General features: G+C 54.6%; 3 protein-coding genes across 28 annotated transcripts; 1 reads left to right on the forward strand and 2 right to left on the reverse strand.

Annotated features, from left to right (window-relative positions):
• Window positions 1–3,063: 3,063 nt before the first annotated feature.
• On the reverse strand, window positions 3,064–14,037 carry PLPPR2 (phospholipid phosphatase related 2). 6 transcript variants are annotated; one of them, XM_003914926.5, is made up of 10 exons: window positions 13,811–14,037; window positions 12,432–12,606; window positions 11,669–11,748; window positions 9,060–9,173; window positions 8,822–8,957; window positions 7,264–7,535; window positions 6,084–6,260; window positions 4,925–5,047; window positions 4,548–4,599; window positions 3,064–4,414 (listed from the first exon to the last, which is right to left on the reverse strand). In XM_003914926.5, the coding sequence occupies exons 3-10, from the start codon at window positions 11,732–11,734 to the stop codon at window positions 4,071–4,073; spliced, it is 1,284 nt and encodes a 427-aa protein (XP_003914975.2). In that variant the 5' UTR covers window positions 11,735–11,748; window positions 12,432–12,606; window positions 13,811–14,037; the 3' UTR covers window positions 3,064–4,070. The 6 variants fall into 6 exon arrangements, with proteins under 6 accessions (XP_003914975.2, XP_003914974.2, XP_009191800.2 ...); XM_003914925.5 differs by having other exon boundaries at window positions 4,941–5,047; window positions 9,060–9,248; XM_009193536.4 differs by having other exon boundaries at window positions 9,060–9,248.
• A 425-nt stretch (window positions 14,038–14,462) lies between these two features.
• CCDC159 (coiled-coil domain containing 159) lies at window positions 14,463–24,310 on the reverse strand. Of its 16 annotated transcripts, none has more exons than XM_021930710.2 (13): window positions 23,881–23,897; window positions 23,456–23,557; window positions 21,236–21,354; window positions 20,909–21,138; window positions 20,412–20,445; window positions 20,074–20,162; window positions 19,901–19,982; window positions 18,764–18,959; window positions 17,813–17,880; window positions 17,647–17,723; window positions 15,833–15,954; window positions 15,530–15,612; window positions 14,463–14,827 (listed from the first exon to the last, which is right to left on the reverse strand). In XM_021930710.2, exons 2-13 carry the CDS (start codon window positions 23,464–23,466, stop codon window positions 14,655–14,657), a joined length of 1,284 nt encoding a protein of 427 aa, XP_021786402.2. In that variant the 5' UTR covers window positions 23,467–23,557; window positions 23,881–23,897; the 3' UTR covers window positions 14,463–14,654. The 16 variants fall into 16 exon arrangements, with proteins under 16 accessions (XP_021786402.2, XP_009191784.2, XP_021786404.2 ...); XM_009193520.3 differs by lacking the exon at window positions 23,881–23,897 and having other exon boundaries at window positions 14,463–14,534; window positions 14,711–14,827; window positions 23,456–23,766; XM_021930712.2 differs by lacking the exon at window positions 21,236–21,354 and having other exon boundaries at window positions 23,449–23,557; window positions 23,881–24,310.
• On the forward strand, window positions 23,673–27,251 carry TMEM205 (transmembrane protein 205). Of its 6 annotated transcripts, none has more exons than XM_009193534.2 (4): window positions 23,673–23,754; window positions 24,408–24,516; window positions 24,617–24,780; window positions 26,907–27,251. In XM_009193534.2, the coding sequence occupies exons 2-4, from the start codon at window positions 24,417–24,419 to the stop codon at window positions 27,210–27,212; spliced, it is 570 nt and encodes a 189-aa protein (XP_009191798.1). In that variant the 5' UTR covers window positions 23,673–23,754; window positions 24,408–24,416; the 3' UTR covers window positions 27,213–27,251. The 6 variants fall into 6 exon arrangements, with proteins under 6 accessions (XP_009191798.1, XP_003914967.1, XP_003914968.1 ...); XM_003914918.4 differs by lacking the exon at window positions 23,673–23,754 and adding an exon at window positions 23,786–23,876 and having other exon boundaries at window positions 24,299–24,516; XM_003914919.5 differs by lacking the exon at window positions 23,673–23,754 and adding an exon at window positions 23,788–23,876.
• Window positions 27,252–27,784: the final 533 nt, after the last annotated feature.

The raw sequence follows: 27,784 nt of genomic DNA on the forward strand, positions 1-27,784 counted from the left end.
AAATAAATAAAAGCTATACATAATCTCAAGTCAGTTCAGGTTAGGTTTTGCCATAAATGAGTTATGAAAGGATTTTGGTTTTCAGACTTCTTTTTGTTTTTTGAAATGGAGTCTCACTCTGTCACCCAGTCTGGAGTGCAGTGGTGCAATCTTGGCTCACTGCAACCTCCGCCTCCCAGGTTCAAGTGATTCTCCTGCCTCAGCCTCCCAAGTAGCTGGGATTACAGACATGTGTCACCACACTCAGCTAATTTTTATATTTTTAGTAGAGACAGGGTTTCACCATGTTGGCCAGGCTGGTCTTGAATTTCCGACCTCAGGTGATCCACCCGCTTCAGCATCCCAAAATGCTGGGATTACAGGTGTGAGCAACCGTGCCTGGCCTGGTTTTCAGACTTCTATAAAAATTTGTAATTGTGAATCTGTACTTAGCTCATTTATTTTTATATTTATTAATTTGCGTATTTATTTATTTTGAGACATGGTCTCACTCTGTCACCCAGGCTACAGTGCAGTGGCATGATCACGGCTCACCACAGTCTCGACTTCCTGGGCTCAAGTGACTCCCACCTCAGCCTCCCGTGTAGCCGGGACTATAGATGTGTGCCACCATGCCCAACTAATTTTAAAATATATATATTTTTTTGTACAGACGGAGGTCTCACTATGTTGCCCAGGTCGTTCTCCAACTCCTAAGCTCAAGCAATCCTCCAGCCTTGGCCTCCCAGAGTGTTGGGATCATAGGTGTGGAGACCAGGCCCCATTTACCTTGTTTATTGTCTTACATATTAGAATACTCTCATCTGTGACAGCAGAGGTTCGTGTCTGTTCTGTTCACTGCTGTAACCTCCCGTCCCCCCAACCCCCACCCTGTGCCTAACTAAACAACACTTATGCTTTGGTTTGAATGTTTGTACCCTGTCCCCCGGTTGATATGTTGAAATCCTAACCCACAGTGATAGGAGGTGGGGGGCCTTTTTTTTTTTTTTCTGAAACAGTCTCGCTCTGCCGCCCAGGCTGGAGTGCAGTGGCCGGATCTCAGCTCACTGCAAGCTCCGCCTCCCGGGTTTACGCCATTCTCCTGCCTCAGCCTCCCCAGTGGCTGGGACTACAGGCGCCCACCACCTCGCCCGGCTAGATTTTTGTATTTTTTAGTAGAGACAGGGTTTCACCATGTTAGCCAGGATGGTCTCGATCTCCTGACCTCGTGATCCAGCCGTCTCGGCCTCCCAAAGTGCTGGGATTACAGGCATGAGCCACCGCGCCCGGCCGGTGGGGGGCCTTTTAAAGGTGATTAGGTCATGAGGGTGGAGTCCTCATGAATGAGATTAGTGCTCTTATAAAAGAGGCCCCAGAGAGCTTCTCCACCTTCTGCCATGTGAGACTAGAGTAAGTCTGTGAGGAAGCAGGCCCTCACCGGCCACTGAATCTGCTGGGGCCTTGATCTTGGACTTCCCAGCCTCCAGAACTGTGAGCAATAAACTTCTGTTAGGCCCAGGGTGGTAGCTCATGCCTGTAATCCCAGCACTTTGGGAGGTTGAGATGCGTGAACCGCTTGAGCCCGGGAGTTCAAGATCAGCCTGGGCAACATGGCACAACCCCGTCTCTATTAAAAAAAATAGGCCAGGCACGGTGGCTCATACCTATAATCCCAGCACTTTGGAAGGCCAAGGTGGGCAGATCACAAGGTCAGGAGTTCGAGACCAGCCTGGCCAATATGGTCAAACCCCATAAAGTATTTGTCTACCAAAAATACAAAAATTAGCCAGGTGTGGTGGCAGGCACCTGTAATCCCAGCTACTAGGGAGGCAGAGGCACGAGAATCGCTTGAACTCAGGAGGCGGAGGTTGTGTGAGCCGAGATCGTACCACTGTACTCCAGCCTGGCGACAGAGCAAAACTCCATCTCAAAACACAAGAAACACAAACACACACACAAAATAAAAATAAGGCCGGGCACAGTGGCTCACACCTGTAATCCCAACACTTTGGGAGGCCAAGGCAGGCGGATCACAATGTGAGGAGATCGAGACCATCCTGGCTAACACGGTGAAATCCCATCTCTACTAAAAATACAAAAAATTAGCCAGGCGTGGTGGTGCGCACCTGTAGTCCCAGCTACTCAGGAGGCTGAGTGAGGCAGGAGAATCACTTGAACCCGGGAGGTGGAGGTTGCGGTGAGCTGAGGTTGCACCACTGCACTCCAGCCTGGGCAACAGAGCGAGATTCCATCTCAAAATAAATAATAAATAAGAAACATATTTTTAAATAATTAGTAGAGAAATTTAATAGTAGTAGAGAAATTTATTTTTAAATAATTTAATAAATAAGCCATCCTGTCCCCGGTAGTTTGTTATGGCAGCTGGAACAGACTAAGACCATCTGGCACACAGTAGGGGTTTTACAGTGTTTGCTGAATGAATTAATTAATGAGAGAAAGGAAACAGACTCCCTTTTCCTGGTGCCTGGGTGACTCTAGGTCCCAAATGCCCTATCTGAAGACCCTCAGAGCCCCGATTGCAGGAGGGGTCCTGTGGCTCCCTCTCCCTGACCCTTTGAACATCCCCAGTATCTGCTGAGTTCTCAAAGGGGTTGGATCTCGGTGTAATCTCATACTCAGCACCCTGCGCTCATCCATGCAGCCAGGTGTTCGGCTTGGAGGTTCTTAGTGCCCCTCAGCATCCCCCATCCCTCTCAGGACCCCCAGGTATCCTCACCCCATTCCTTGTGCCCTCTGTGCCCTGGTCTGAGACACACAGGGCATGTACGGCTCCTGATGTGGGTTTGTGTGCCTTGGTGGCTTGAGCGACTGTTTGCCTTTGACAGATGAAGAAACAAGGGCACAGAGAGGTGAATGAACTTTCCTGAGGCCACAGAGCCCAGAATGCTGAGCCAGGATTTCAGCCCAAGTCTCGAGCCCCATGAAACCGCACTGCCTCTCCACAATCGTCCTTAGATACACTGCAGCAGTACACCCACACCCAGCTCCACAGACATCCATAGACCCACGATGAAAGTCCTCCGCACCCCCCACCACCCGGGGGAGGAAGGCAGGTGGCCAAACTTCTGTTACAAACAGGTCTTTATTAAAGATGAGAAGCCAGGTCTTTATTAAAGATGAGGAGGGGGCAGGAAAGGGGGGCAGTGCCTCCTCTACCCACTGCCTTTGCCTGCCCGGGGTGAGGGAGCCCCTCTGCTCCACCCATGCCCCCCATGATGGCACATCTGTATGAGGCTGAGGCATGGGGGGCAGTGTGAAGAACAGGGGCAGGTTCCAAGAAAAAAGAAAAAACCCTTCCCACAGCCCTAATAAATAACAGAAGGGTTTGGGATGACCTGGGCACAGGCAAGGGGAGACACAGCACCCTGAACCCCAAAACCTCTGAAGTGGGGCAAGCCCTACTTAAGTAGGGGATTAGGAGGGAGTGGGTGAGAGGTGGAGAGGCCGCACACAGGGAGGGGCTAAGAGGAGAAAGGGTACCCCAAGGACCCTGCCATGGGGGAGCCTGCCCCCCACCCTACAGCTGGGCTCGCTGATTCTGAGAGAAGACTCAATGACAAACAATGACCTCATCTCCCTCCTCTCCTTTGCACATGCTTAGACACGGGCGGTCCCCCATTGACTGGAATCATGCCCACCCACTCTAGAAATTCTGGAAACCAAGGGCTCCTATTGGCTGTTTAGTCGCTCAACACTGGCTGGAGTTGCCCTCTTGCAGGAGGATTCTAAGAAGTGAAGAGAAGGCTCCCATTGGCTGGAGCCAACTCCTTTTGGTTAAAATTCTGAGAACCAGGGGTTCTCATTAGCCAGGCAATGGCCAATGGGGTCAAGCTTTGGCCCTTAAAAGGGCAAGAGTAGGGGCAAGGGCCCACCTTCCATTTGTGCCCATCTGAATATCTCAGAGGGCCAGAGAGGCAGGTGTCTCCCAAATGTCCTTCCAGCCATCTTCTAATGTCTGGGTCTGGCTGGCTTGGGGGGCAGGGGACTTTGGCACTCACGTGGCACACGCACACACACGCGTGGCAGGGAAGAAGTGGGGACTGGGCAGATTCTGGGTGGGTGGTCGGGCCTCACAGCAGGTGGTCACGGCTGGCAAACAGGTAAGGGCTAAAGTTGTCCCGGTGGAAGGGGGAGGGATAGAGTCCACTCAGGGTGTACAGGTCCCGCAGCAGGGGCGTGGGCAGCAGCAGCTTCCGGCCACGTCCACCACCCCCGCCTGGCCCCCCAGGTCCGGGGGAGGAAGGCGAGGGGCCCTGGCTGGGGGTGGGCGCTGGCAGGGGTAGGGGCAGGGGCAAGGGCGTCGGCTCAGACCTCAATCGAGGGCGGGGCACACGGGGCGACGAACACATGGCTGGGGCCCTGGAGGACACGCAGCTGGGGATCAGGTGGCCACGGCGGGCGCAGTTCTGCGACTCTGGTGGTCAGAAGCCAGATATCAGGGGATCAGAACACTTGGGAGGCAGCATAAAAACCTAGGTGAGACCTCTGGGGCAGTAGCTGCCCACCTGAAAGTCCCCCTGTTTAGTCCCCACACCCCCAACACTCACTGGATGGGGTGAGCCGTGCCGGTGTCGAATGCGGCCTGCAGACCTCGGGTTCCTGAGACAAAGAGACAGAGGGAAGGGGCTAGTGGCCCCCTGGGCCCTACCGGCCACAGCCACAAGGAGCTCATCAGGTGAAGAATCCCACGGAAAAGACAACCACAGTTCTCATGATTAACCGTGTCCCCTTGGGAAGAAGACGGGGGTGCTCCCTTTCATTCTTTGGGGCTGTCCCCCCAGGACCTGTGTCCACAGAGATGGGTGATCCCTCCACTTCCCCATGGTTCTGAGACCCCCACCTCTTGCCTGACTTCCTTCCTGCCTCCTTGGCCCCCTCCACCCACCACCCTCTCCAGCCGGGAGCAGCCCCCGGCCCCCCTTACCTGGGCCACACTTAACTTTTCGAGGGGGCTGTCCACGGTGGGGGCTTGGCCCAGGTCCTCCCAGGGAGAGAGCCTTCGGCCAGAGGGTGGCCGGCTCTGAAAGTTGTGCACGACGCAGGTGACCTGGAACAGAGGGAGAGGACAGTGTTGAGGCCTGGGGTCAGTCACATAGGAGCTATGTAAATACCATCCCCATTTTTCAGATAAGGAAACTGAGCTCAGGTTTTCAAAAACAGCTAATGCATAGTATGTGCCAGGCACTGTTGGTTCCATTTTACTATGAGGTAGGTGCAATTATTATTTATCCCACAGAGTCTGGACTAGGGTAAAGCAAGTAAGACCAAGTTGTACAGGGGCAGGGTTTAATTTTTTTTTTTTTTTTTTGAGACAGAGTCAAACTCTGTCACCCAGGCTGGAGTGCAGTGGTGTGATCTCAGCTCACTGCAAACTCCACCTCCTGGGTTCAAGCGACTCTTCTGCCTCAGCCTTCCGAATAGCTGGGACTACAGATGTGCACCACCATTGCCAGCTAATTTTTTTTTTTTGAGGCAGACTTTCACTCTTTCACCCAGGCTGGAGTGAAGTGGTGCGATCTCGGCTCACTGCAACCTCCGTCCCCCGGGTTCAAGCAATTCTTCTGCTTCAGCCTCCCGAGTAGCTGGGACTACAGGCTTGCACCACTACGCCTGGCTAATTTTTGTATTTTTAGTAAAGACGGGGTTTCGCCATGTTGACGAGGCCGGTCTCGAACTCTTGGCCTCAAGTGATCCACCCACTTCAGCTTCCCAAAGTGCTGGGATTACAGGCATGAGCTACTGCACCCAGTCTTGATTCGTCTTTATTTAGAATTTTTATATTTCTGTACATTATGATAGTTTTGTATTAACTTTGATTTTTAAAAATGTTTTGTTAAAATATGATTAATCTTGATTACTAAGTGTTTGGGCACCCTCTTAAAATTTGCATTCAAGGCCTTGCCTCACCCTGATCCTGGTATCTCATTTCACAGATGAGATGAGAATATCCAGGAAGGGTCAGGTTAAGGGACTGGCCCAAGGTCACACACAGTCCACACCCTTCTCCATCATGTGGTCCTGCCTCTTGGGTCAGAAAGCTGATGGGAAGGTTCCATGCTGGGAAGGTTGAGGAGGGGACTCACCAAAAAGGTGGCGATGGCCGCCCCTGTCAGGAAGCCAGCCAGCACGTCGGACCAGTGGTTTCGGTACTCAGCCACGCGGACCACGCCCACCAGGAAGGCCGGACACAGCAGGGCCAGGCAGAGCGAGGGTTTGACCAGGCGGGAGCCCTTCACGCGGAACACGAGAGTCACGTACATCTGTGGGGAGTCAGACTGGTCAGGGGACAAGTGGAGGCAAGTCTCTGAACCCAAGTGGACGCTCTTTTCTGGGCTAGAATGCATGGCCAGAGCGTTGGGGCTGGAGGGTGTGGCCAGGGGTTCCAGGGATGGAGTCATGGACTTCCCAGTGGGCTATTCCAGGGAGCGTGACTAAAACGGCAAAGGGGGGTGGGGGTCAGGGATTGAGGTATTGGAGTCTCATGGGCACCACTTGTAGGGCTAGGTGTGGCCAGAGCTCCCAAGAGCAGAGGACAAGGTCTGGGGCCCAGATGTCCCTGGTCCAGAGTCGTAGATGAGGACAGACACTTGCTGGGTTAGGGCGTGGCCACAGAACCAGAGGGTGGAGTCAGGGCTAAGGGGGCAGGTCCAGGAGCTGTAGGAGGTGGAGCTCCTGACCCCCAGGGGACTACTGACAATATGGGAGCATAAACCCGGATGCCAGAAAAAAGAGTTGAAGCAACAGGGTATGTGAGCAGGAAAAAGCAGAGGACAGAGTTAGAAATCCCAGAGCAGTTAAGAGCAAAGAGTGTGGCCAGGGCTACAACGGGAGAGAACAAGGTCCCAAGGAGAGGGGCAAGGGCTCCAGGAAGCCATCCAATCTACCCAGTCTCCCAGCTAATATCTAGCGCCTGTAGCATCCTGGGGGCCTGGCTAGGCTCTAGGGGTTCCGAGTCTTGCACATCAGGGATAGTGTCCTGATCCCATAGGGTGGAGCCAATAGCTTCTCTCGCATTACGGGCTCAGGAGGCGTGGCCAGAGAGCAAGGGCCGGAGGCAATGGACGGCGATAGGCTCTGGCTGGGGGAGTGGCTAGGATCTGGGAGGAGGAACTAGAGTTTCCAACAGGCCGCGGCGTGGAGCGAGAGCTTCCAACAGCACCAGGGGCGTGGAAGAGCACAGGATCCAGCTCTGGCGGCTTCCAGGCCACTGGGCGCTGTCCAGCCCTCACACCCATTTCCAACCCCGAAGCTCCCGAGGCTCACCGCCGTGTAGGTGACTGCGTAGGCGCAGAGGGCCGCGTCCTTGCAGGGGAAGGCGCGGCGCGCGGCGGCCACGAGGCTGGGGCTGCCAGCGCAGGCACCCTGGTCAGTGACAAAGCGGTCGGGACCTGGCCGATCCGGAGAAGGTGGCAGGCAGCCCAGGGCCGTGTAGTTGGGGCGGCACACAGACAGGAAGTGTGGCGTAGGATTGCCGGTCACCACCTGCCCCGCGTTGGCGAAGATGGTTGTGGTGAAGAGGCCGAAGGAGTAGACCCCTAGGGGTGGGATAGTGGAAGCGGTTCATGCGCCGGGCCCGATGCTCCCACTGGTTCCATTGGGCCTCTTAGTTCCCTTTTCCTGTGACTGTCATTAAAGCACACTTGGGACCCCGTAGTTGTGCCAACATCCCCCTTAAGGACCACCATGAAGACACTCTGAGGCCTCCTGCCCCCAGAGACCCTCATTATCTGGCCCCTGTCTTTCTAGGATTACCACTATGTCGGGGCGGGTCCTCCCTTGGAGCCCATTATAGCTGGGCTTGGACCTCCCGGCCAACCCAACACCATTACATCAGGATCCACCCCATGCCTAGGACGGCTAGGGAAAACCCTAATGGCATACCTGGGGCGCTTCCTGCCTGCCCTTAAACTGGTTACGACTGAGTTCATCACTCTCCTCCTGGGGCCACTAGTAAGTTAGAGCTGGGTCTCCCACCGTCTGCCCCTGGGACCACCATTATAGGTAAGCTCTGCCCCTCCCCCTTTCCCACAGCCACCACTTGAGGCTGGGACCCCATTTAAAGCACAGCCAGAGTCTCATCTCCCTACCCAGGGGCCCCAGGGTGTTTGTCCTGTGCCTGTGTCTCTCTTTTGTGCCTGAGACTGTCCTTGTGGCATTTTGGGACCCTCTTCCTACAGTTGCCATCATGGTTGGGTTAGGCCCCACCCATATCCCTAGAACCTCCATTACATCTGGCCTGAGCCTAAGTCCCTTGTTGCTTCCTAACATCCCCACCATGGCAATTCCAGGTCCTCTTCCTTCCCTGCTGGAATTCCCTTTTTTTTTTTTTTTTTTTTTTAAAGAGGTGGGGTCTTGTTCAGTCTCCCAAGTAGCTGGTACTCCCAAGTAGCTGAGTCTCTGCCTCAGCCTCCCAAGTAGCTGAGACTACAGGTATGCACCACCATGCCCAGCTTTTCCCTGGAATTTTTTTTTTTTTTTTTTTTTTTTTTGATGGAGTTTAGCTCTTGTTGCCCAGGCTGGTGCAGTCTTGGCTCACTGTAACCTCTGCCTCCCAGGTTCAAGGATTACAGGCACCCGCCACCATGCCCAGCTAATTTTTTGTGTTTTTAGTAGAGACAGGGTTACGCCATGTTGGTCAGGCTGGTCCTGAACTCCTGACCTCAGGTGATCGCCCACCTTGGCCTCCCAAAGTGCTGAGATTACAGACGTGAGCCACTGCGCCCAGCCTGGAATTATGATGACTGTCAGGCCCAAGACTCTTTCCTTCTATACCCACCTCCCGACCATTACCATGGGACTGATCACGGGCCATATCTCTCACCCAGGAAGCGGACCAGCCTCCGCAGTGGGGGGCTGAAGCGACAGCAGGCTCCGGACACGATGGTGCTCTCCCCGATGACCGGGATGGCTGAAGGTGGTGCGGGGAAAAAGGCACGCGCCAGCTCCCCCAGCAGGATCTGTGGGCAAGACCAAGGTAGAGTCTTCCTGGCCTTCCAGCCCATCCCCTCACCCACCCTCACCTGGCCCACCTGCCTCCTAGGAGGTCTTCACTGTCTCACCGTGAGGGTGGGCCCGGCAGTGACCAGTGCGTAGATGAGAGCAGGAGGCACTCGGCTGGCAGCCTCAGGCCCTGGGTAGGGCTTGGCGTAGGTACTGTCATAGCAGAAGAATCCCTGGGTGTGCACAGGGAAGGTGTCCGTGAACTCCAGGCGGTAAGCAAGCAGGATCACGATGCCCAGCAGCACCGACTGCCACCAAGCCAGGGCAGGGAGAGGTGGCGGAGAGAGAAGAGAGAGGGTCAGGGCTCCAGCTGAGGCCACAGAGGCAGAGATACAGAGATGGAGAGACATGGGTTAGAGACAGAAACTAGAAGATGGAGAGAGACAGAGACAAGGGGGAGAGAGACTGAGAGAAATGGGGAAAGGAGGTGAGAGAAGAGCCAGGGTTTAGGAGAAACAGAAGGAGAAGGAGATAGAAACAGAGAGAGGCCGTGTGCAGCGAGCGGCTCATGCCTGTAATTCCAGCACTTTGGGAGGCCGAGGCAGGAGGATTGCTTGAGCTCAGGAGTTTGAGATCAGCCTGGGCAACATAGCATGACCTCATCTCTGCACAACTATAGTCCCAGCTACTTGGGAGGCTGAGGAAGGAAGATTGCCTCAGCCCAGAGGGTTAAGACTGCAGTGAGCCATGATGGCACCACTGCACTCCAGCCTGGGTGACAGAGGGAGACCCTGTCTCAGAAAAAAGAAAGAAAGGAAGAGGAATGGCCGAAAGACAGGAAGAAAGAAAAAAAGAAAATAAAGAAAAAAGTGGTTCATGCTTGTAATCCCAGCACTTTGGGAGGCTGAGGCAGGTGGATCACCTGAGATCAGGAGTTTGAGACCAGCCTGGCCAACATGACAAAACCCTGTCTCTACGAAAAATACAACAATTAGCCAGGCATGGTGGTGGACACCTGTAATCCCAGCTACTCAGGAGGCTGGGGCAGGAGAATCACTTGAACCTGGGAGGCGGAGGTTGCAGTGAGCCAAGATCATGCCACTGCACTCCAGCCTGGGCAGCAGAGCAAGACTCCATCTCAAAAGAGAGAAAGAGAGAGAGAGAGAGAGAAGGAAGGAACGAAAAGAAAAAGAGAGAGAGAGAGGGAAACCAGGAAAGGAGGGGAGAAGAGGAGGAAAAAAGCAAGAGAAGAAAGAAGGGAGAGGAAAAGGGAAGGGAGTTGTAGAGAGAGTGAGAGAAGAGATGGGCATGGGGAGAGTGAGTCTAGGGCCAAGGCTCAGATGAGAGACAGACAGACAGTGGGAGGTGGAGAGACTCTCCCACAAGGAAAGAAATCGGAGGAGTAGGGGTACCAGCAGCTACCACAGGTCTAACCCTCACCGTGGGGAGGGGGTCGTACCAAGTTTGTCCATGAATTAATACACTTTACCTTTAGAACAGCCCTAGGAGGCCGGGCGTGGTGGCTCACACCTGTAATCCCAGCACTTTGGGAGGCTGAGGCGGGAGGATTGCTTGAGGTCAGGAGTTCTAGACCATCCTGGCCAACATGTTGAAAGCCCATCTCTACCAAAAAGGACAAAAATTAGCTGGGCATAGGCCGGGCGCGGTGGCTCACGCCTGTAATCCCAGCACTTTGGGAGGCTGAGGCGGGTGGATCACGAGGTCAGGAGTTCAAGATCAGCCTAGCCAAGATGGTGAAACCCTGTCTCTACTAAAACCTACAAAAATTAGCCAGGCGTGGTGGCATGCACCTGTGGTTCCAGCTACTCGGGATGCTGAGGCAGAAGAATCGCTTGAACCCGGGAGGTGGAGGATGCAGTGAGCTGCGATCGCGTCACTGCACTCCAGCCTGGGCAACAGGCGAGACTCCATCTCAAAAAAAAAAAAAGAAAAATTAGCTGGGCGTGATGGCACACGCCTGTAGTCTCAGCTATTCGGGAGGCTGAGGTAGGAGAACTGCTTGAGCCCAGGAGGTAGAGGTTGCAGTAAGCTGAGATTATGCCACTGCACTCCAGCCTGGGTGACAGAGTGAGACCCTATCTAAAACAAAACAAAACAAAAAAGGCCGGGCGCGGTGGCTCATGCCTGTAATCCCAGCACTTTGGGAGGCCGAGGTGGGTGGATCACCTGAGGTCTGGAGTTCGAGACCAGCCTGACCCACACGGAGAAACCCTATCTCTACTAAAAACACAAAATTAGCTGGACTTGGTGGCACATGCCTATAATCCCAGCTACTTGGGAAGGCTGAGGCAGGAGAATCGCTTGAACCTGGGAGGTGGAGGTTGCGGTGAGCCGAGATCGCGCCATTGCACTCCAGCCTGGACAACAAGAGCAAAACTCCATCTCAAAAACAAAACAAAACAAAACAAAAAAAAAACCAAAGAACAGCCCTAGGAGTTGGGACTCTGCTGATGCCCATTCTATGAATGAGGAAACTGAGGCTCAGGGGTACCTGTGGTGTCCAGCACCCTGCAGTGTGGATGGGGCAGAGAGGGATTGGACCCTGGGGAGTGGCCCTTCTCAATCCAAGCTCATAACCACTTCTCAAGAGAAAGGGGCCAGCAAGGGAGATCCCAGCGATGGAAAAGTGGGTACAGATAGGGAGACTGAGGTTGGACAGAGACAGAGATAGGCACGCCCTCTCTGGGAGAGGTACGGGGGTCCTCACCTCCACGAAGACAAAGCAGGGGATGATGGAGAAACTCCTCTTCAGATGCGGTCTCCCTCCCGCCATGGTGAAGGCCAGGCCTGCAGAGGTGGGGAGGGAGTGGGAGTCCCAGGGGTGTGCCTAGGGGAAGTCTCAGGTCACCGGGACCCTGGCTTCATCCCTGAGTCCTTTGGCCACACCCCTGGCCCTGAAGACCCGGGCAAGCCCTGACTCTGCCCCTTGAGCCTTCTGGCCTCGCCTCTGCAATCCAGGTCCCGCCCTGTTGGTCCTGACCCTACTGGGGACACCTGCCTCCCCTGATACCACTCCCTGATATTCTACAGGGGTCCCCTTCCTCTATAGCCTACATGGGAGGCTCTGACCTAATGCCTTTTAGGAGGTGGGCCTTTAGAAGAGACTCCCCAGCCTCATGGGAACCTCTCCCCCATGGCACTTAGAAGGGTCCCCACTAGTTTTTAGGGGACCCCATCCTCTTTCCCGAGGGGCTCCCCATCCCTACCAGACCCTTCCCCTGAGTCTCTTCCTCCATGGCCTCCACAGGGGCCCCTCTCTCTGTCCCCATGGGCTGTGGTGTTCGTGTCTGGTTGGGCTGATAGCCAAGCCCTCCTTCTCTGCCAGCTGCCTCTCCCTCCTTCCCCCTCTTCCCAGCCGGTCTGCCTCCCAGTTCTCCTCTTCCCTCCCCCAAGGCTACCCCCAGTCCCCAGCGCTTCAGGGCTCAACACAGTCACACCTGCTTACACCCATTCTCCCAGCCCCATCTCACCTGTGAAAGCGCCCTATGGCTTCCCCCAGGCTGCATCCACGCCCGAAGACTCACAGCCGCTCCTGGCGGCCAGCAGGGCAGGGATGGTCACCCCCATTGTGCAGATGTGGAAACTGAGGCCCAGGCAGGCGAGGGTAGGCACTCTGGGTCCAGCACCCCACCCACGACGCTCATTCTGCAGTGTGATATGGGGTGATGGTCGCCAGAGGTCCTAGATACCCATGGTCACCCATGCTGTCACCCCTAGGAAGCACAACCCAGCTGCAGCCTCCATCCTTGCACCCCCCCGACACACACATACAAAACCATGGCATAGCGTTCACCCATCCCACAGTGAAGACCCAGCACCTGCCCACTTCCAGGCACTGTGCTGGGCGCCACTTTGCAGTGAACAAGAGGGGCCCCCTTGTTCAGACAGGTGTCCAACACACACAATACATGTCAGTGAATACTCACGCACAGTGGGCTCACAGCCTGTCAGAGACACCCAGATACCACTCCCACCCAGGGCCAAACAGAGAGGGACATATAGGAGACCCTACACACATCACAGTCCCACACAAGCCCCCACGCCTAACTGTAGGGTCAGTGACCCACAGTCAGGCCTGCAACACACTTAAGAGTCACAGAAAAGAAAGAGTCACCGCACACAATGGGGGTCACAGAACCCATCACAGCGTCACACCCCCAATTACAAGGCACTCAGCGACAGCCACACACACACAATCTCTTATTCACACCGACAGTCATAGGGGAGAGACACGGTGCCATCCACAACCACATGGCCACATCCATGGACCATGACACAGACTCACAATGCCACACAAGAAAGGCACAAGGCGCACGACCACAGCCACACACACATACACACCATCAGAATGAACACACAACAGCAGCCACACAATGACAGTCCTATGCACACAGCCACACGAACACCAAGACAGTCACACATAGAGACAGCAGCCACACGGGGGGCCAATGGCAGCCACAGCACAGCCAGACACACACACACAAACCATCAGAGTGACACCCACAACGACAGCCGCACAATGACAGTGACACACACCCGCGGACCTCCTGAAGCCATACAATCCCAGTCATACAGCCACACGATGGCAGTTACACAACCACACACAGACACACAATGACAACCATACACAATCACAGTTACCCACAGCCACCCTCACCACCAGTGCTGTGCTCCTCGGCCCGGGGTCCCCTCCCCCAGCCCCGTCCCCTCCCCCAGCTCGCTACCTCCCCTCCCCCACCCCTCCCCGCGCTGGACCCGGAGGGACCCGACCCTCAGGAACCCGGGACCGACACCGAGGGTGGGAAGCCCACGAGAGGGGATGAGGGGCGCCCCTAGCCCCTCCTCTCACCGCGTCGAGGCCACCGCCGCCTGAGCCCCCGCTCCGCCTAGACTGCCTCGGCGCGGCGGGATGGACAGACGGACCGCCGGCCAGGCTGGCAGACACGGAGACCGAGACGCGGTCGGCCGGGCCGGGCCGCGCCGCGCAGACTCCGAGGTGGAGGGAGGGGCGGGGCCTCCGGGCGTCTCACTTACATAGCCTCCGTAGGGCGGGGCCTCATTAGCGGGGTGGGGCGGGGCCTCCGTGATCTTGGGGGCGGGGCGTGTTAGCATCGATTGGGGAAGGAACCAAGAATGGCAGTAGAGAGGGAGGACCCTGGGGTGGGCGGGGCTCCGAGGGTAATAGGAGGGCAGGGCTTCAGAGCATGTCCCTGGGCTGCGCCCCTCCCTCTCTGGGCCTCAGTTTCCCCATTCGCCAGGGCCCCCCAGAAAGGAAGGCTCTGTGGCCAGTGTGGAAGTCTGTCTGGCCTCTCATATCTGGGCAGAATGACTCCTTGCCTTATCATATATTAAATCTGGCTTCAAATGTCCCCTGATTCCAAGCCCACACATCCCGAATGACCCCTGGGGTCTTTACACCCCTCCCCCCCACCAATGAGGAGTAAACTGGGAGGGCAGGGGGATTCCTAGGCACAGGAAGCAGCAGGACTGACAGTCCGGGCTAGAGGAGGGTTTCGGCTAGTTTATTTTCTCTCTGGAGGGGTCTTCAGGGAGAGCAGTCCCGGCTGCTCAAGCTGTAGAGAGAGAGGGTGGGTCAGGGCCTGGCCAGGTCCAGGGGACTCCGTGGCTGCAGGTCAGGGATCTCATGCCCAGATCGGGATCTGGGCCTGTTCCAAGGGTCTAAACTGTGGGAGTCAAGGGCAGGTCAGGAGGGAAATGGGTGGAGGGGGGGACTGGGGAGGATCTGCACCGGGTGGGAAGGAGCGGCAGCTCTTGCTGAAAGGTGGCTGGGAGAGGTCCTGGTCAGAGTCGGAGTCAGAGTCCCAGGAGGCGAGTGGAGGGCTCAGGCACCGGTGCCCCTTATGGCCTGCAGGAGGGATAGGTACCCTGAATGTGACCCTTGAGTAACCCCCAAACATAGGCCCTGTGTCCCTTCATAGTATACCTCACTGATACTTAAACCATGACCCCCAAGTCCCTTGAATGTGATCTAATGTGACACCAAATTATGACTTCAATGACCCTTGAATTTTACCTGACTGACACTTTTTTCTGAGATGGGGTCTCGCTCTGTTGCCCAGGCTGCAGTGCAGTGGCGCGATTACGGCTCACTGCAGCCTCGACCTCCCAGGCTCAAGCGGTCCTTCTTTCTCAGTCTCCTGAGTAGCTGAGACTACAGGCATGCTCAGCTTCAGGTACACCATCACCCAGCTAGTTTTTACATTTTTTGAAGAGATGGGGTCTCACTGTGTTGCCCAGGCTGGCCTCAAACTCCTAGACTCAAGTAATCCTCCCACCTTGGTCTCCCAAAATATTAGGATTACAGGCATGAGCTACTGCATGGAGTCCCCGTGGACTCCTATAAGATCCAAGTGACTGAATGTGACCATGAATGACTCCTGGATGAAACCTCCAGTGACTCCTTAATGTGACCTCAGAACACTACTTAATGTGACCATAGAATAACACCCAACAGATGTGACTCCCAAATAGGCTCTCTGAACATAGTCCCCCTGAGTGAAGCTACACAATGACCTCCCACCCTTAAGCAATTCTCAGTCTCCCTCACCCCTGAGGCTTGAGGCCTTGGGACGGGCCCCCGAGCACATGGTGAGGCCGTCTATGGAGTTCTGCAGCACGTGCACAGCAGACCTGCAGGAAGATGAGGAGCTGGGGGCCCTGGGAGACTCCAGACTGCTCAGGGTGTGGACAGCAGTAGGGCTAAGGTTGGGGGCCGTGGTGGGGGTGAGTCCTAGGGGGTGAGGGAGGTCTGGACTCAGGTGGGCTCCAGATTCTGGTGGTCACTGCCAGATCCCGCTGGGGGAAGAGATTCAGATGGGGGTTGGGGGTCAGACTGACGGCTGAGCATCACCATATATCACTCAGTTCCTTCTGGAGGTCATCCTTCCAGCAGCCACTGGCTCCCTGCGGTATCTCTTCAGTCTCCGGCCAGGCAGTTGTCTCATGACCCTGCTGCTTCATCTTGGTCAGGATCTGGGGTGAGGACGGATGAGAGAACGGCAATCATAATAATAATGACAATAGCGCCGGGCGCAGTGGCTCATGCCTGTAATCCCAGCACTTTGGGAGGCTGAGGCAGGCGGATCACGAGGTCAGGAGATTGAGACCATCCTGGCTAACACGGTGAAACCCCATCTCTACTAAAAATACAAAAAGTGGCCGGGCGCGGTGGCTCAAGCCTGTAATCCCAGCACTTTGGGAGGCCGAGACGGGCGGATCACGAGGTCAGGAGATAGAGACCATCCTGGCTGACACGGTGAAACCCCGTCTCTACTAAAAAAAATACAAAAAAAAAACTAGCCGGGCGAGGTGGCGGGCGCCTGTAGTCCCAGCTACTCGGGAGGCTGAGGCAGGAGAATGGCATGAACCCGGGAGGCGGAGCTTGCAGTGAGCCAAGATCACGCCACTGCACTCCAGCCTGGGCGGCAGAGCGAGACTCTGTCTCAAAAAAAAAAAAATAAAATAAAAATAAATAAATAAATAAATAAATAAATAAAAATAAAAATACAAAAAGTTTGCTGGGTATGGTGGTGGGCGCCTGTAATCCCAGCTACTCAGGAGGCTGAGGCAGGAGAATTGCTCGAACCCGGGAGGTGAAGATTGCAGTGAGTTGAGATCGCACCATTGTACTCCAGCCTGGGTGACAAGCACGAAACTCCGTCTCAAAAAACAAAACAAAATAAATAATGATGACAATAGTAAAAAGTGACCGCTATATAGCACTTAGTATATGCCAGGCTGCATTCAAGTGCATAATACTCAGCTAAAACAGACACCTGATCAGGTAGGGATGAGTGGGGTTTTTTTGTTTTGTTTTTGTTTTTTGTCTTTTTTTGAGACAGGGTCTCACTCTGTCACCCAGGCTAGAGTGCAGTACTATCAGGGCCCAATGCACCCTGAACCTCCAAGGCTCAAGCGATCCCCCTACCTCAGCCTTCTGAGTAGCTAGGTCTACAGGCATGTGCCACCACACCCTCTTGTTTCATTTTTTTGTTTTGTTTTGTTTTTTTGTTTTGTTTTTTTGTAGAGACAGGGTTTTATCATGTTGCCTAGGCTGGTCTTGAACTTCTGGGCTCAAGCAGTCCACCCACCTCAGCCTCCCAAAGTGCTGAGATAACAGGCATGAGCCACAGCACCCAACAAGATGAATTTTCTTTTTCTTTTTCTTTTTCTTTATTTTTTAAGATGGAGTTTCGATCTTTTTGCCCAGGGTAGAGTGCAATGGCATGATTTTGGCTCACTGTAACCTCCGCCTCCTGGGTTCAAGCGATTCTCCATCCTCTGTCTCCTGAGTAGCTGGGATTACAGGCACACGCCACCATACTCGGGTAATTTTTGTATTTTTATTAGAGACGGGGTTTCATCATGTTGGCCAGGCTGGTCTCGAACTTCTAACCTCGGGTGATCCACCCACTTCAGTCTCCCAAAGTGCTGGGATTACAGGCATGAGCCACCGCACCCAGCCAAGATGAATTATTATTACACCCATTATACAGATGAAGAAACTGAGGCTCAGAGAGGTCAAGTGACTTGCCCACAGTCACGCAGCAGTGAGTGGCAGAGCTGAGATTTGAATCCAGGCTCCAATCTCATGGTGGAAGCTGGCTGAAATCCCCATCCCTCTGTCTCCCACTCTTCCCCAGGGTCCCCATCTCCTGCACTCACTTTGCGGCATTTCACCTGCGTTTTCTGCATTTTCTGAATGTTCACCAGGTTCTCTGAGATCTCATCCTCCTGCGCCTCTGTGGAGGGAGGGGGCTCAGGGGAACAGGGGGCTGAAGAAGGAACCCCACCCCCCACCCGCCACCGGATGTGGGCTCCAGGCACTCACGGAGCTTCTGATAGATGAAGGTCACCTCCTCCCGCACCAGTTCCAGCTCCTCCCACAGGAACTTCTTGCTGAGGGGACAGTGCAGCCTAGACTTGCACTCCCTGCCTGGCCCCTGATGTCCCTCCCTCCACCCATCCTCCCAAGCTCTGTCCCCCCCGCACCTCCCTGCCCTTTTTCCCTCCCCTTCTACAATCCCCCTACCCTCATCCCCATCCTCTCCTTCTGATCCCCAGCCTCCCATTCTCTCAGCCTCTCCCACCCCACTCAGCCTCCTATCACCTGGCCTCCACCTCCCCACCTCCTGTCCCCAACTTTCTACACCACCAGCCTCCTGTCCTCTCAGTCTTTCCTGCCATCCCCCCTTCTGATCCCCTGGCCTCCTTTTCCATCCCACCTCCAGCTTTCTGTCTTCCCTGCCTTCTGGCCTCTCAGTTTCCCACTCCCCCACCCCCACAAGCCACCTGTCTCCCCTGAGCCTCTCCTCCTCTCCTCTTTTTTTTTTTTTTTTTTGAGACAGAGTCTCACTCTGCTGCCCAGGCGCCCAGGCTGGAGTGCAGTGGTGTGATCTCGGCTCACTGCAACCTCTGCCTCTTGGGTTCCAGTGATTCTCCTGCTTCAGCTTCCCAAGTATCTGGAATTACAGGCACCCGCCACCATGCCCGACTAATTTTTGTATTTTTAGTAGAGATGGGGTTTCACCATGTTGGCCAGGCTGGTCTCGAACTCCTGACCTCAAGTGATCCGCCCATCTTAGCTTCCCAAAGTGCTGGGATTACAGGCATGAACCACCACACCCGGCCTCATCCTCTCTTCTTGTTCCTCAGGCTTTCCACCATCCCTCAGTCCCCCTCCCCCAGGCGTCTGCCATTTCCCCCATCCTGCCTCCATTCCCCAGTTCTGGCTCTCCCTTCCCTCCCATGGACTCCAGGCTGCCCTCCCGCCATCCCCCACCTGTCCCGGATCTCCTGGGCCAGCAGCTGCAGGCAGCGAGTGGTGCGGGCCCGCTGCACCTCCTCAGTGTCACGCAGGGTCTTCTCCAGCCCCTGCAGGCCTTGGGCCAGGGCCCCATATAGCTCCTGCTGGCCCTGCTCCATGCCCCTCTTGTGCCTCTCCTTCTCTCCCTGGCGGCCTGTGGGGCTCAGCACCTCTGCAGAGAGTGTGGGACCTTGACTGAGCCCTGATCCCACCCAGAACCCAGCTTGTCCTAATCTTGACCCAGAACCCAGACTCTCCCAATTTCTCTCACCCTGGCCTGGCCCAGCTGATCCCAACAGGACCAGCTTCCAGCCTGACTTTTTTTTTTTTTTTTTTTTTTTGAGACGGAGTCTTGCTTTGTCTCCCAGGCTGGAGTGCAGTGGTGTGATGTCATCTCGGCTTACTGCAACCTCCGCCTCGCAGAAAGCAATTCTCCTTTCTCAGCCTCCTGAGCGGCTGGGACTACAGATGCACGCCACCATGCCTGGCTAATTTTTGTATTTTTAGTAGAGATGGGGTTTCACCATATTGGTCAGTCTGGTCTCGAACTCCCGACCTCAGGTGATCCTTCTGTCTTGGCCTCCCAAAGTGCTGGGATTACAGCAGTGAGTGACCGCACCCGGCCTTTTTTTTCCCTTTCTTTTTTTTTTTTTTTTTGAGACAGAGTCTCGCTCTGTCACCCAGGCTGGAGTGCAGTGGCCGGATCTCAGCTCACTGCAAGCTCTGCCTCCCGGGTTCATGCCATTCTCCTGCCTCAGCCCCCCGAGTAGCTGGGACTACAGGCACCCGCCACCTGGCCCGGCTAGTTTTTTTGTATTTTTCAGTAGAGACGGGGTTCTACCGTGTTAGCCAGGATGGTCTCCATCTCCTGACCTCGTGATCTGCCCGTCTCGGCCTCCCAAAGTGCTGGGATTGCAGGCTTGAGCCACCGCACTGGGCCTCTTTTTTTTTTTTTTTTTTAAGTAGATATGGGGTTTCACCATGTTGCCCAGGCTGGTCTCAAACTCCTGACCTCAAGTGATTCACCCTCTTTGGCCTCCCCAAATGCTGGGATTACAGGTGTGAGCCACCATGCCTGGCCTAGCCTGACCTTGATTTCTGGCCAGTCCTCACCTTCAAGCTGCTGAATCTTGATTTGCTGCAAGCAGCTCTCCTTCTCCAACATGGTCACTGAGTGGTTCAGGAACTCGAAAGCCTGGGGGAAAGAGGTCAGCCTTGGGGTGGGAGGAAGGAGGGGAGGGCAAGGAGAAAGAGAGGTTGCTGGGGGCAGGGCCAAGGCGGTTCACCTTGGTCTGGGCCTGTAGCTGGCTCTTGAGTGACTCAAGTTCACATCGCAGGAGCTTCTGGGAGTCGGGAATCATCACAATGGTCTTGGCTGTGGGCAGAGGACAGGGTGAGCCAGGGCTGTAAGGGGTGGGGTCTGGGGCAAGGGCAGGGCAGAGGTCAGCAGAGGCTCAGAGTAGCAGTAGGGACAGGGGTAAGATATGGAACAGGGTCCCACTCAGTCTTGGGCAGGAGTGAATGGGTGACCATGGCAGGGGGTCAGCTGATGCTGGGGCAGAGGGTAGAGCTGGAAACCAGCAGGTCTTCCCCACACAGTTTCGTTGGAAAGGAGATTTCTCACCTTTGACTTTGGAGGAGCTGGTCTCCAAGGGCTTCTAGGCAAGAGAGATGAGATGGGAGGAGAAATTTGTCCCTGAGCTGCCTGCTTGCTAACCTCAACCCAGTTTGGCGGGCTGGACAAAAGTTGGATCTCCTCGGTTCTGGGTGTCCCAAACCACAAGTACAGGCAAAGCTCCACTCCGGGCATATTCATGCACCTCCCCCTTGGGCTACACATACTACACTTGCTCAGAAGTGCACTTATGTGGCTGAGAGACAATCACAGTCAACTCCCCATGGAAGACACACAACCACACTCTTTCTTTCCATCCATTCCTTCCTCCATTCAAGACTTGCTTAGTGAGGGCCTGCGGAGTGCCAGGCACTGTTCTAGGTGCTGAAGAAACACAGTGGGTGTGTTCATGGGAGTCCCTCTGCCCTACAGCCCCTTCCCTAAGCCCCACAGCAGTAGATTGCAGTGGTTTTTGGCATTGAAAGGGTTTCCCGGGTGGGGGTGACCTTAGCTACGTTGTGATGCCTCTTCAAAACGTCCTGGTCATTACAGCACTCCTTCTGCAGGTCTGGATTGGGGGAGGGGGCAGCCTCATGTGGCGGAGGCCCCGAGCCCCACCCTGGCCTGCAGTCTGCACTCTTCACTGTGTCCCCAGAAGCAGGACGTCCCAAGGTCTCTGGCTCTGGGGTCCTGGACCAGTGAGCTATACGCTCCAGAGCCTTGTCCGAGGAAGAGCCTAGGGGTGAGGGCTTCCTTGAGGGACAATGCAGGGCACTCCTCACATTCCCAGCCCCTCCCAGTGTCCCCAGCCCTATGGCAGCCCCCCAACGAACCCCAGTACTTGTCACACTTCACGTTAGCAGGCAAACACACGCTGGAGGGTGAGGGAGGTGAGTAGAGGCAGGACACAGAGTAGTCAGGGTCCCGGGGCAGGCCGGCCAAAAGAGGGTCGCTGTGAGTAGGGAAGCAGGGGCTGCTTTGAGATAAGTCCCCATGTCCCCAGTGCCCCCAGACCCTCCCTGACATGCCAGAGAGGCCTCAGCCCTAAACTCAAGGCTTCTCAGTTATGGTAGGAGCCAAAGCTGGATGAAAGATGATCCCAAGGCTAGGCGCAGCCAGCAGTGATGGCTCACGCCTGTAATCCCAGCACTTTGGGAGGCCAAGGCGGGAGGACCACTTGAGGTCAGGAGTTCAAGACCAGCGTGGCCAACATGGTGAAACCACGTTTCTACTAAAAATACAAAAACTAGCTGGGCGTGGCGATGTGCGCCTGTAATCCCAGCTACTCAGGAGGCTGAGGCAGGAGAATCGCTTGAACCCGGGAGGTGGACCACTGCACTCCAGCCTGGGCAACAGAGTGAGACTCGGTCTCCAGAAATAAAAAACAACAAAAAAAGATGATCCCAGCCCCAAGGTTTGGGCTGGGCAGTGAGAAGGACCCAGGAGGCCCCAAAGAAAAAAATCAGGCCTCGGAAGAGTTCAAAGAAAAAAGGGACCTTGACGTTGGCTTAAAGGAAGGGCTTTCCTGGCAGGCAACAGTATGTGCAAAAGCTTGGAGGTGTGGAACCACATGCTCTATGCTGGTAAATTCATGATGGCTGAATCGAGGTCCAAGAGGAAGCAGCAGGAGGTTAGCAGAGTAGCTCCAGTAAGGTATTGATGGCCAAGCCAGGAACTTGGACCTGGCCCCACAGGTGAATGCCAGCCATAGAGTGTGAGCAGGAGAGGCAGGGCATATCTGTTCAATAGATGTTAGCTGAACTGGGGCCCAGGCCTGCGCTAGAAGAGGCTGGGAACAGGAAACAGCTGAGCTCTGGGTCTCACTTCCAACTCCCCTCCCCCTCTAGTATAGCCAGATATGGCACAGATGGAGATATCTGGGGCAGGTCTGCCTGGAGGAATTTCTAGGTGAAAGGCACCTTGCCCTGAGTCACACTCAGTCTCTTCCCCCAAATCCTCTAGACCTTTCTCTTCTGTCGCCCTTGCCAGGCCCTCTGCCTGATTCAGTCGACCTGGAAGACTCCTACACGCTCTTCAAAACTCTACTCAGGCTGGGCGTGGTGGCTCACACCTGTAATCCTAGCACTTTGGGAGGCCAAGGCAGGTGGATCACCTGAGGTCAGGAGTTCGAGACCAGCCTGACCAACATGGAGAAACCTCGTCTCTACTAAAAATACAAAATTAGCCAGGTGTGGTGGCGCATGCCTGTAATCTCAGCTACTTGGGAGGCTGAGGCAGGAGAGTCGCTTGAACCTCGAAGGCGGAGGTTGCAGTGAGCCTAGATCATGCCATTGTGCTCCAACCTGGGCAACAAGAGCGAAACTCTGTCTCAAACACAAACAAACAAACAAAAACTATTCAGCATATCTTCGGTAAAATCTTCCTTAATCCTTTTTTAGGCTCCTATTTTCTGAGCACCTAATTGAGTGCCGGGCATCCCCTAAGCATTCACTGGATCTTGACACACACCCTGTGATGTACACGTTTTTCTTCTGCCTGAAATGTCCTAAGCTGCCCCTCCGTGAGTCACTGCCTCAGGAAGGTCCTCACTTCCAGGGGCAGCAGAGTATGATGGTTAAGCAGGGAAACTCTCCGGCTAGATGGCCTAGGTTCAGATCCTAGCTCTGTCCCTTCCAGCTGTGTAATACTGGTCTCGTTACTGAACCTCTCCCTGCCTCAGTGTCCCCAACTATAAAAACGAGATGTCATAATATTCACCTTACTGGGATGTTGTGATTAAATAAATTAATCCATGCCAGTGCCTGGTATAGAGTAATGGGAAGCTGTGTTTGCTCTAGAATGTCACGCTGAGAACCTGGGACTTAGGGACCATAGGAAGCCTGGGAGGCTTGGAGGGGAAAAGGAGAGGCATTTGGGAGCCAGTTTAGGTCCCCAGTCGTGCTGCCTCCTCTCTCCCCGTCCCATCCGGTTGTTGCTTCCGCGTCCCTCCTGGGATAATTATTTAGGGAGGGGGCGGGGTCATCATCCTGGTTCCGCCCCCTGGGTTGTGAATTCTGCACCCGCCAGGCTCCAGAACCCCACCTACCACATACCACCTGTTCATGCTCTCCCATCAGGGACCACGAAGCCAGTCCTCAGCCGTGACGCTGAAGTTTGATCCCGCGGGGACACCATCGCATTAAAACGCTCAGAGGCTGAAGGAGTCACAGAGAGGGGTGTGGCCGGCATTTTAGTTCCGCCCCTGCCAGAGTAGCTGAAGGCCTCATTGGCGCCTTCACGCTTCAGCAGAGCTTAGTAGCCGCGGTGTAATTGGATAAAAACCCGTGGAGGGGGCGGGATCTCAGGGGGGGATTCTACGATTAGTCAATACCCAAGAGGGCGGGATAGAAAGGTGCAGATCTACGATACGATTGGTTTCAGGCTCAGCTGGGAGGCGGGACGAATTCTTGGGGGAAACCCACGAGGGGACGCGGCGGAGGAGGGTCGCTGTCCACCCGGGGGCGTGGGAGTGAGGTACCGAATTCAGCCCATTTGGCCCCGACGCCTCTGCTCTCGGAATCCGGGTGCTGCGGGTTGAGGTCTTGGTTCCTAACGGTGGGATCGGTGTCCTCGGGATGAGATTTGGGGTTTCCTCGGGGTTTTGGGGATCTTCACCTAATATCCGGGATTATTTTATGAGAAAAGTGGTCTTGGATGTCAGAACTGGATCCCTGGGGTGATGTTTGGGAATTAGTGGAGTGATCTCTGAAGACCTAGGGCTATGAGCTGGAGCTGCTGGGGCTGAAATTTGGGGGCCTCTGAAGTGGCATGGAGATTGAGGTCCAGGGAGCCTGAGAGCTTGAGGGCTGACATTTGGAGAGATGGGGTCGAGGGTTGTTTTTGGGCCTTGACTGCTTTGGGCCTTTCTCACTCTCATTCCTGGGCTGCTTTGCCAGAATCTCTGCCGGATTGGCCGTAACCCTGTCCCCGAGCGGGTTCACAGGGTCTGAAGGCCACGCACGAGGCAAAGGTAAAGTTCTGAGCCACCCGGTGCCTCCTTCCCAGGACTGCAAGATGGAGGAAGGCGGGAACCTAGGAGGCCTGATTAAGATGGTCCATCTACTGGTCTTGTCAGGTGCCTGGGGCATGCAAATGTGGGTGACCTTCGTCTCAGGTAGGGACCCTCAGCTTGGATGTCATGGGGACGTGGGGTGGGGACAGAAATAAGAGGGCGGTAAGTGCTCTAACACCCCTGTGGTCCCCATATCCTGCAGGCTTCCTGCTTTTCCGAGGCCTTCCCCGACATACCTTCGGACTAGCGCAGAGCAAACTCTTCCCCTTCTACTTCCACATCTCCATGGGCTGTGCCTTCATCAACCTCTGCATCTTGGCTTCACAGCATGCCTGGGCTCAGCTCACATTCTGGGAGGCCAGCCAGGTATGTGACTTTGAGTGCCACTGCCCTCTGGAGACTTATTCCCAGGACCCCAATGAGCACCTATGGCTACACCTTTTCCAGGGGAAAAAAAAAGTCCAGGCATGGTGGCTCACGCCTGTAATCCCAGCACTTTGGGAGGCCGAGGTGGGTGGATCACAAGGTCAGGAGTTCAAGACCAGCCTGACCAACATGGTGAAACCCCGTCTCTACTAAAAATACAAAAAAATTAGCCAGGCATGGTGGTGTGCACCTGTAATCCCAGCTACTCAGGAGGCTGAGGCAGGAGAATTGCTTGAACCCGGGAGGCAGAGGTTGCAGTGAGCCAAGATCACGCCACTGCAATCCAGCCTAGGTGACAAAGCAAGACTCTGTCTCAAAAAAATAAAAGGAAAGGAGAGGAGAGGAAAGGAGAAGGGAGAGTAGGGGAGGGTAGGGGAGAGGAGGGGAGCCCCTTCTTCCTGGTAGATACAAAGCTGGGCTCTGGATACCCTTGAGCAGTGCACAACCTATACAACAGTCCCCAGCAGCCCTGTCTATCCCCCAGCATCTCCCCGCTAGCTGCTGTTCCCTCTCCTCCCGCTGGCTGGGCCTGCTGCCAAGCTGTGGTGACTCAGCTGAGCTGGTACATTGACCCCAGTTTATTGTTTAAAAACCAGCCCAACCGGGAATTTACGGTTTCCTACTGCCTTCCACACATTTTTCTGGCCACAAGGCAAGAAACTATCTCTGCATCTCAGATTTCTCTACTCTGGCCTTCCCTTGCCTGCGTTATGTTCTATAGATGTGGGCAAGTGAGATCTGACAGGTGTTTCAAGAATAATCTCATAGAGACAGGAGGGGATTATGGGTAATTAGAACTTCACAGACTTTTTTTTTTCTTTCTTTTATTTATTTATTTTAATGAAACAGGCTCAGAAGTTATTCAAATACTTAAAAAAATAGAGATGGAATTATAGCAATGTGAGAATGGCAAAAACATTTTTCTTAACTAAAAAAAAATAGGGAGACCGGGTACAGTGGCTTATGCCTGTAATCCCAGCACTTTGGGAGGCCGAGGTGGGCGGATCACGAGGTCAGGAGATGGAGACCATCCTGGCCAACATGGTGAAACCCCGTCTTTACTAAGTAAACTACAAAAATTAACTGGGTGGCGTGCACCTGTAATCCCAGCTATTTGGGAGGCTGAGGCAGGAGAATCACTTGAATCCGGGAAGCGGAGATTGCAGTGAGCCGAGGTCATGCCATTGCACTCCAACCTGGGCAACAAGAGTGAAACTCAGTCTCAGGGAAAAAAAAAAAAAAAAGGAGATGAGGGTCTTGCTGTGTTGTTGTTCAGGCTGGTCTTGAACTCCTGGCCTCAAGGGATGCTCCCACCCCTATCTCTAAAAGCACGGGGATTACAGATTACAGGCTTGAGCCACCACGCCTGCCTTCAAAGACTTTTTGTTTTGTTTTGTTTGTTTTTGAGACAGAGTCTTGTTCTGTCATCCAGGTTGCAGTGCAATGGTGCAATCTCGGCTCACTGCAACCTCTCCCTCCCGGGTTCAAGCAATTCTCATGCCTCAGCCTCCTGAGTAGCTGGGATTACAGGGGGACAGCCCCCACACCTGGCTCATTTTTGTAGTTTTAGTAGAGATGGGGTTTTGCCCATGTTGCCCAGACTGGTCTTGAACTCCTGGCCTCAAGTGATCCACCCACCTCAGCCTCCCAAAGCACTGGGACTATAGGCGTGAGCCACTGTGCCCAGCCACTCAAAGACTTTATTCACTCTCTGTGGGTCCAATGTCAGCTTCTGGGGTCTGGGCTGTGGCCACTGAGGAAGGAGATCCTGCCCTGGGGACTTCCAGTCTGAGTATCAGAAGAGAGGAGGCTCGGGAGGTTTTGGGGGGAATAGAGGAGGTGGGGATAGAGCTTTTCCTTCAGAGTGACCAGTTTCAGAGTAGAAGAGCTGGAACTCTGCTTTGGGTCCCTCAGTCTGGGTTCAAGGAAAGAGGGGGAGGCAGGCTTTTTGATCCAGTGCTGTCCCCACCCCCACCCCTGTGCTGTCGAGGATACAGAAAGCCCTTCCCTAGGGCCTCTCTGGCCTCCCAGGCACGGCTCACCTTCTCTTCTGCTGTCCCTGCCAGCTTTACCTGCTGTTCCTGAGCCTCACGCTGGCCACTGTCAACGCCCGCTGGCTGGAGCCCCGCACCACAGCTGCCATGTGGGCCCTGCAAACCGTGGAGAAGGAGCGAGGCCTGGGTGGGGAGGTACCAGGCAGCCACCAGGGTCCCGATCCCTACCGCCAGCTGCGAGAGAAGGACCCCAAATACAGTGCTCTCCGCCAGAATTTCTTCCGCTACCATGGGCTGTCCTCTCTTTGCAATCTGGGCTGCGTCCTGAGCAATGGGCTCTGTCTCGCCGGCCTTGCCCTGGAAATAAGGAGCCTCTAGCATGGGCCCTGCATGCTAATAAATGCTTCTTCAGAAATGGCTGCTGTCTCTTTTTTTCACCCCCATGAGAAGCAGGGGGAGGGGCGGCAAGGGTAGAGCCAGGGGCCTCAGTTTCCTCATTCATGAAGCATGATGATTTGGAGTGTCAGCCATTTTAGCCTGTAAGCCTCTCCTATAATGATGCCCATTTATTGAGCACCTGCTGTATACCAGACATGTTGTTAACCACTGACATATGTATTATTTGTTTTGTTTTGTTTTGTTTTGAGACGGAGTTTCACTCTTGTTGCCCAGGCTGGAGTGCAGTGGTGCGATCTCAGCTCACTGCAATCTCTGCCTCTGGGTTCAAGTGATTCTCCTGCCTCAGCCTCCTGAGTAGCTGGGATTACAGGCATGTGCCACCATGCCTGGCTAATTTTTCGTATTTTTACTAGAGACTGGGTTTCTCCATGTTAGCCAGGCTGGTCTCAAACTCTTGACCTCAAGTGATCTGCCTGCCTCGGCCTCCCAAAGTGCTGGAATTACAGGCATAAGCCACCGCGCCCAGCCCTCATTTATTTTTATTTATTTGA

The sequence above is a fragment of the Papio anubis genome, chromosome 20 (genome assembly GCF_008728515.1).
Source record: "Papio anubis isolate 15944 chromosome 20, Panubis1.0, whole genome shotgun sequence".
Lineage (NCBI taxonomy): Eukaryota > Metazoa > Chordata > Mammalia > Primates > Cercopithecidae > Papio > Papio anubis.

What these genes read in the sequence shown, in the direction of transcription:
- CCDC159 (XM_021930710.2), bottom strand. An exon ending in AGCTACAGGCCCAGACCAAG is followed by an intron (nt 19,983 to 20,073) that starts GTGAACCGCCTT and finishes TCTTTCCCCCAG; the next exon opens with GCTTTCGAGTTCCTGAACCA. An exon ending in CGCAGGTGAAATGCCGCAAA is followed by an intron (nt 15,955 to 17,646) that starts GTGAGTGCAGGA and finishes TCCTCACCCCAG; the next exon opens with ATCCTGACCAAGATGAAGCA.
- TMEM205 (XM_009193534.2), top strand. Translation starts at nt 24,417, where the DNA reads ATGGAGGAAGGCGGGAACCTAGGAGGCCTGATTAAGATGGTCCATCTA. An exon ending in GTGGGTGACCTTCGTCTCAG is followed by an intron (nt 24,517 to 24,616) that starts GTAGGGACCCTC and finishes CATATCCTGCAG; the next exon opens with GCTTCCTGCTTTTCCGAGGC. An exon ending in CATTCTGGGAGGCCAGCCAG is followed by an intron (nt 24,781 to 26,906) that starts GTATGTGACTTT and finishes TGTCCCTGCCAG; the next exon opens with CTTTACCTGCTGTTCCTGAG.
- PLPPR2 (XM_031659888.1), bottom strand. Translation starts at nt 12,467, where the DNA reads ATGCAGCCTGGGGGAAGCCATAGGGCGCTTTCACAG. An exon ending in CTGCCGGGCCCACCCTCACG is followed by an intron (nt 8,958 to 9,059) that starts GTGAGACAGTGA and finishes TCTTGCCCACAG; the next exon opens with ATCCTGCTGGGGGAGCTGGC. An exon ending in ACGCAGTCACCTACACGGCG is followed by an intron (nt 6,261 to 7,263) that starts GTGAGCCTCGGG and finishes GACTCCCCACAG; the next exon opens with ATGTACGTGACTCTCGTGTT.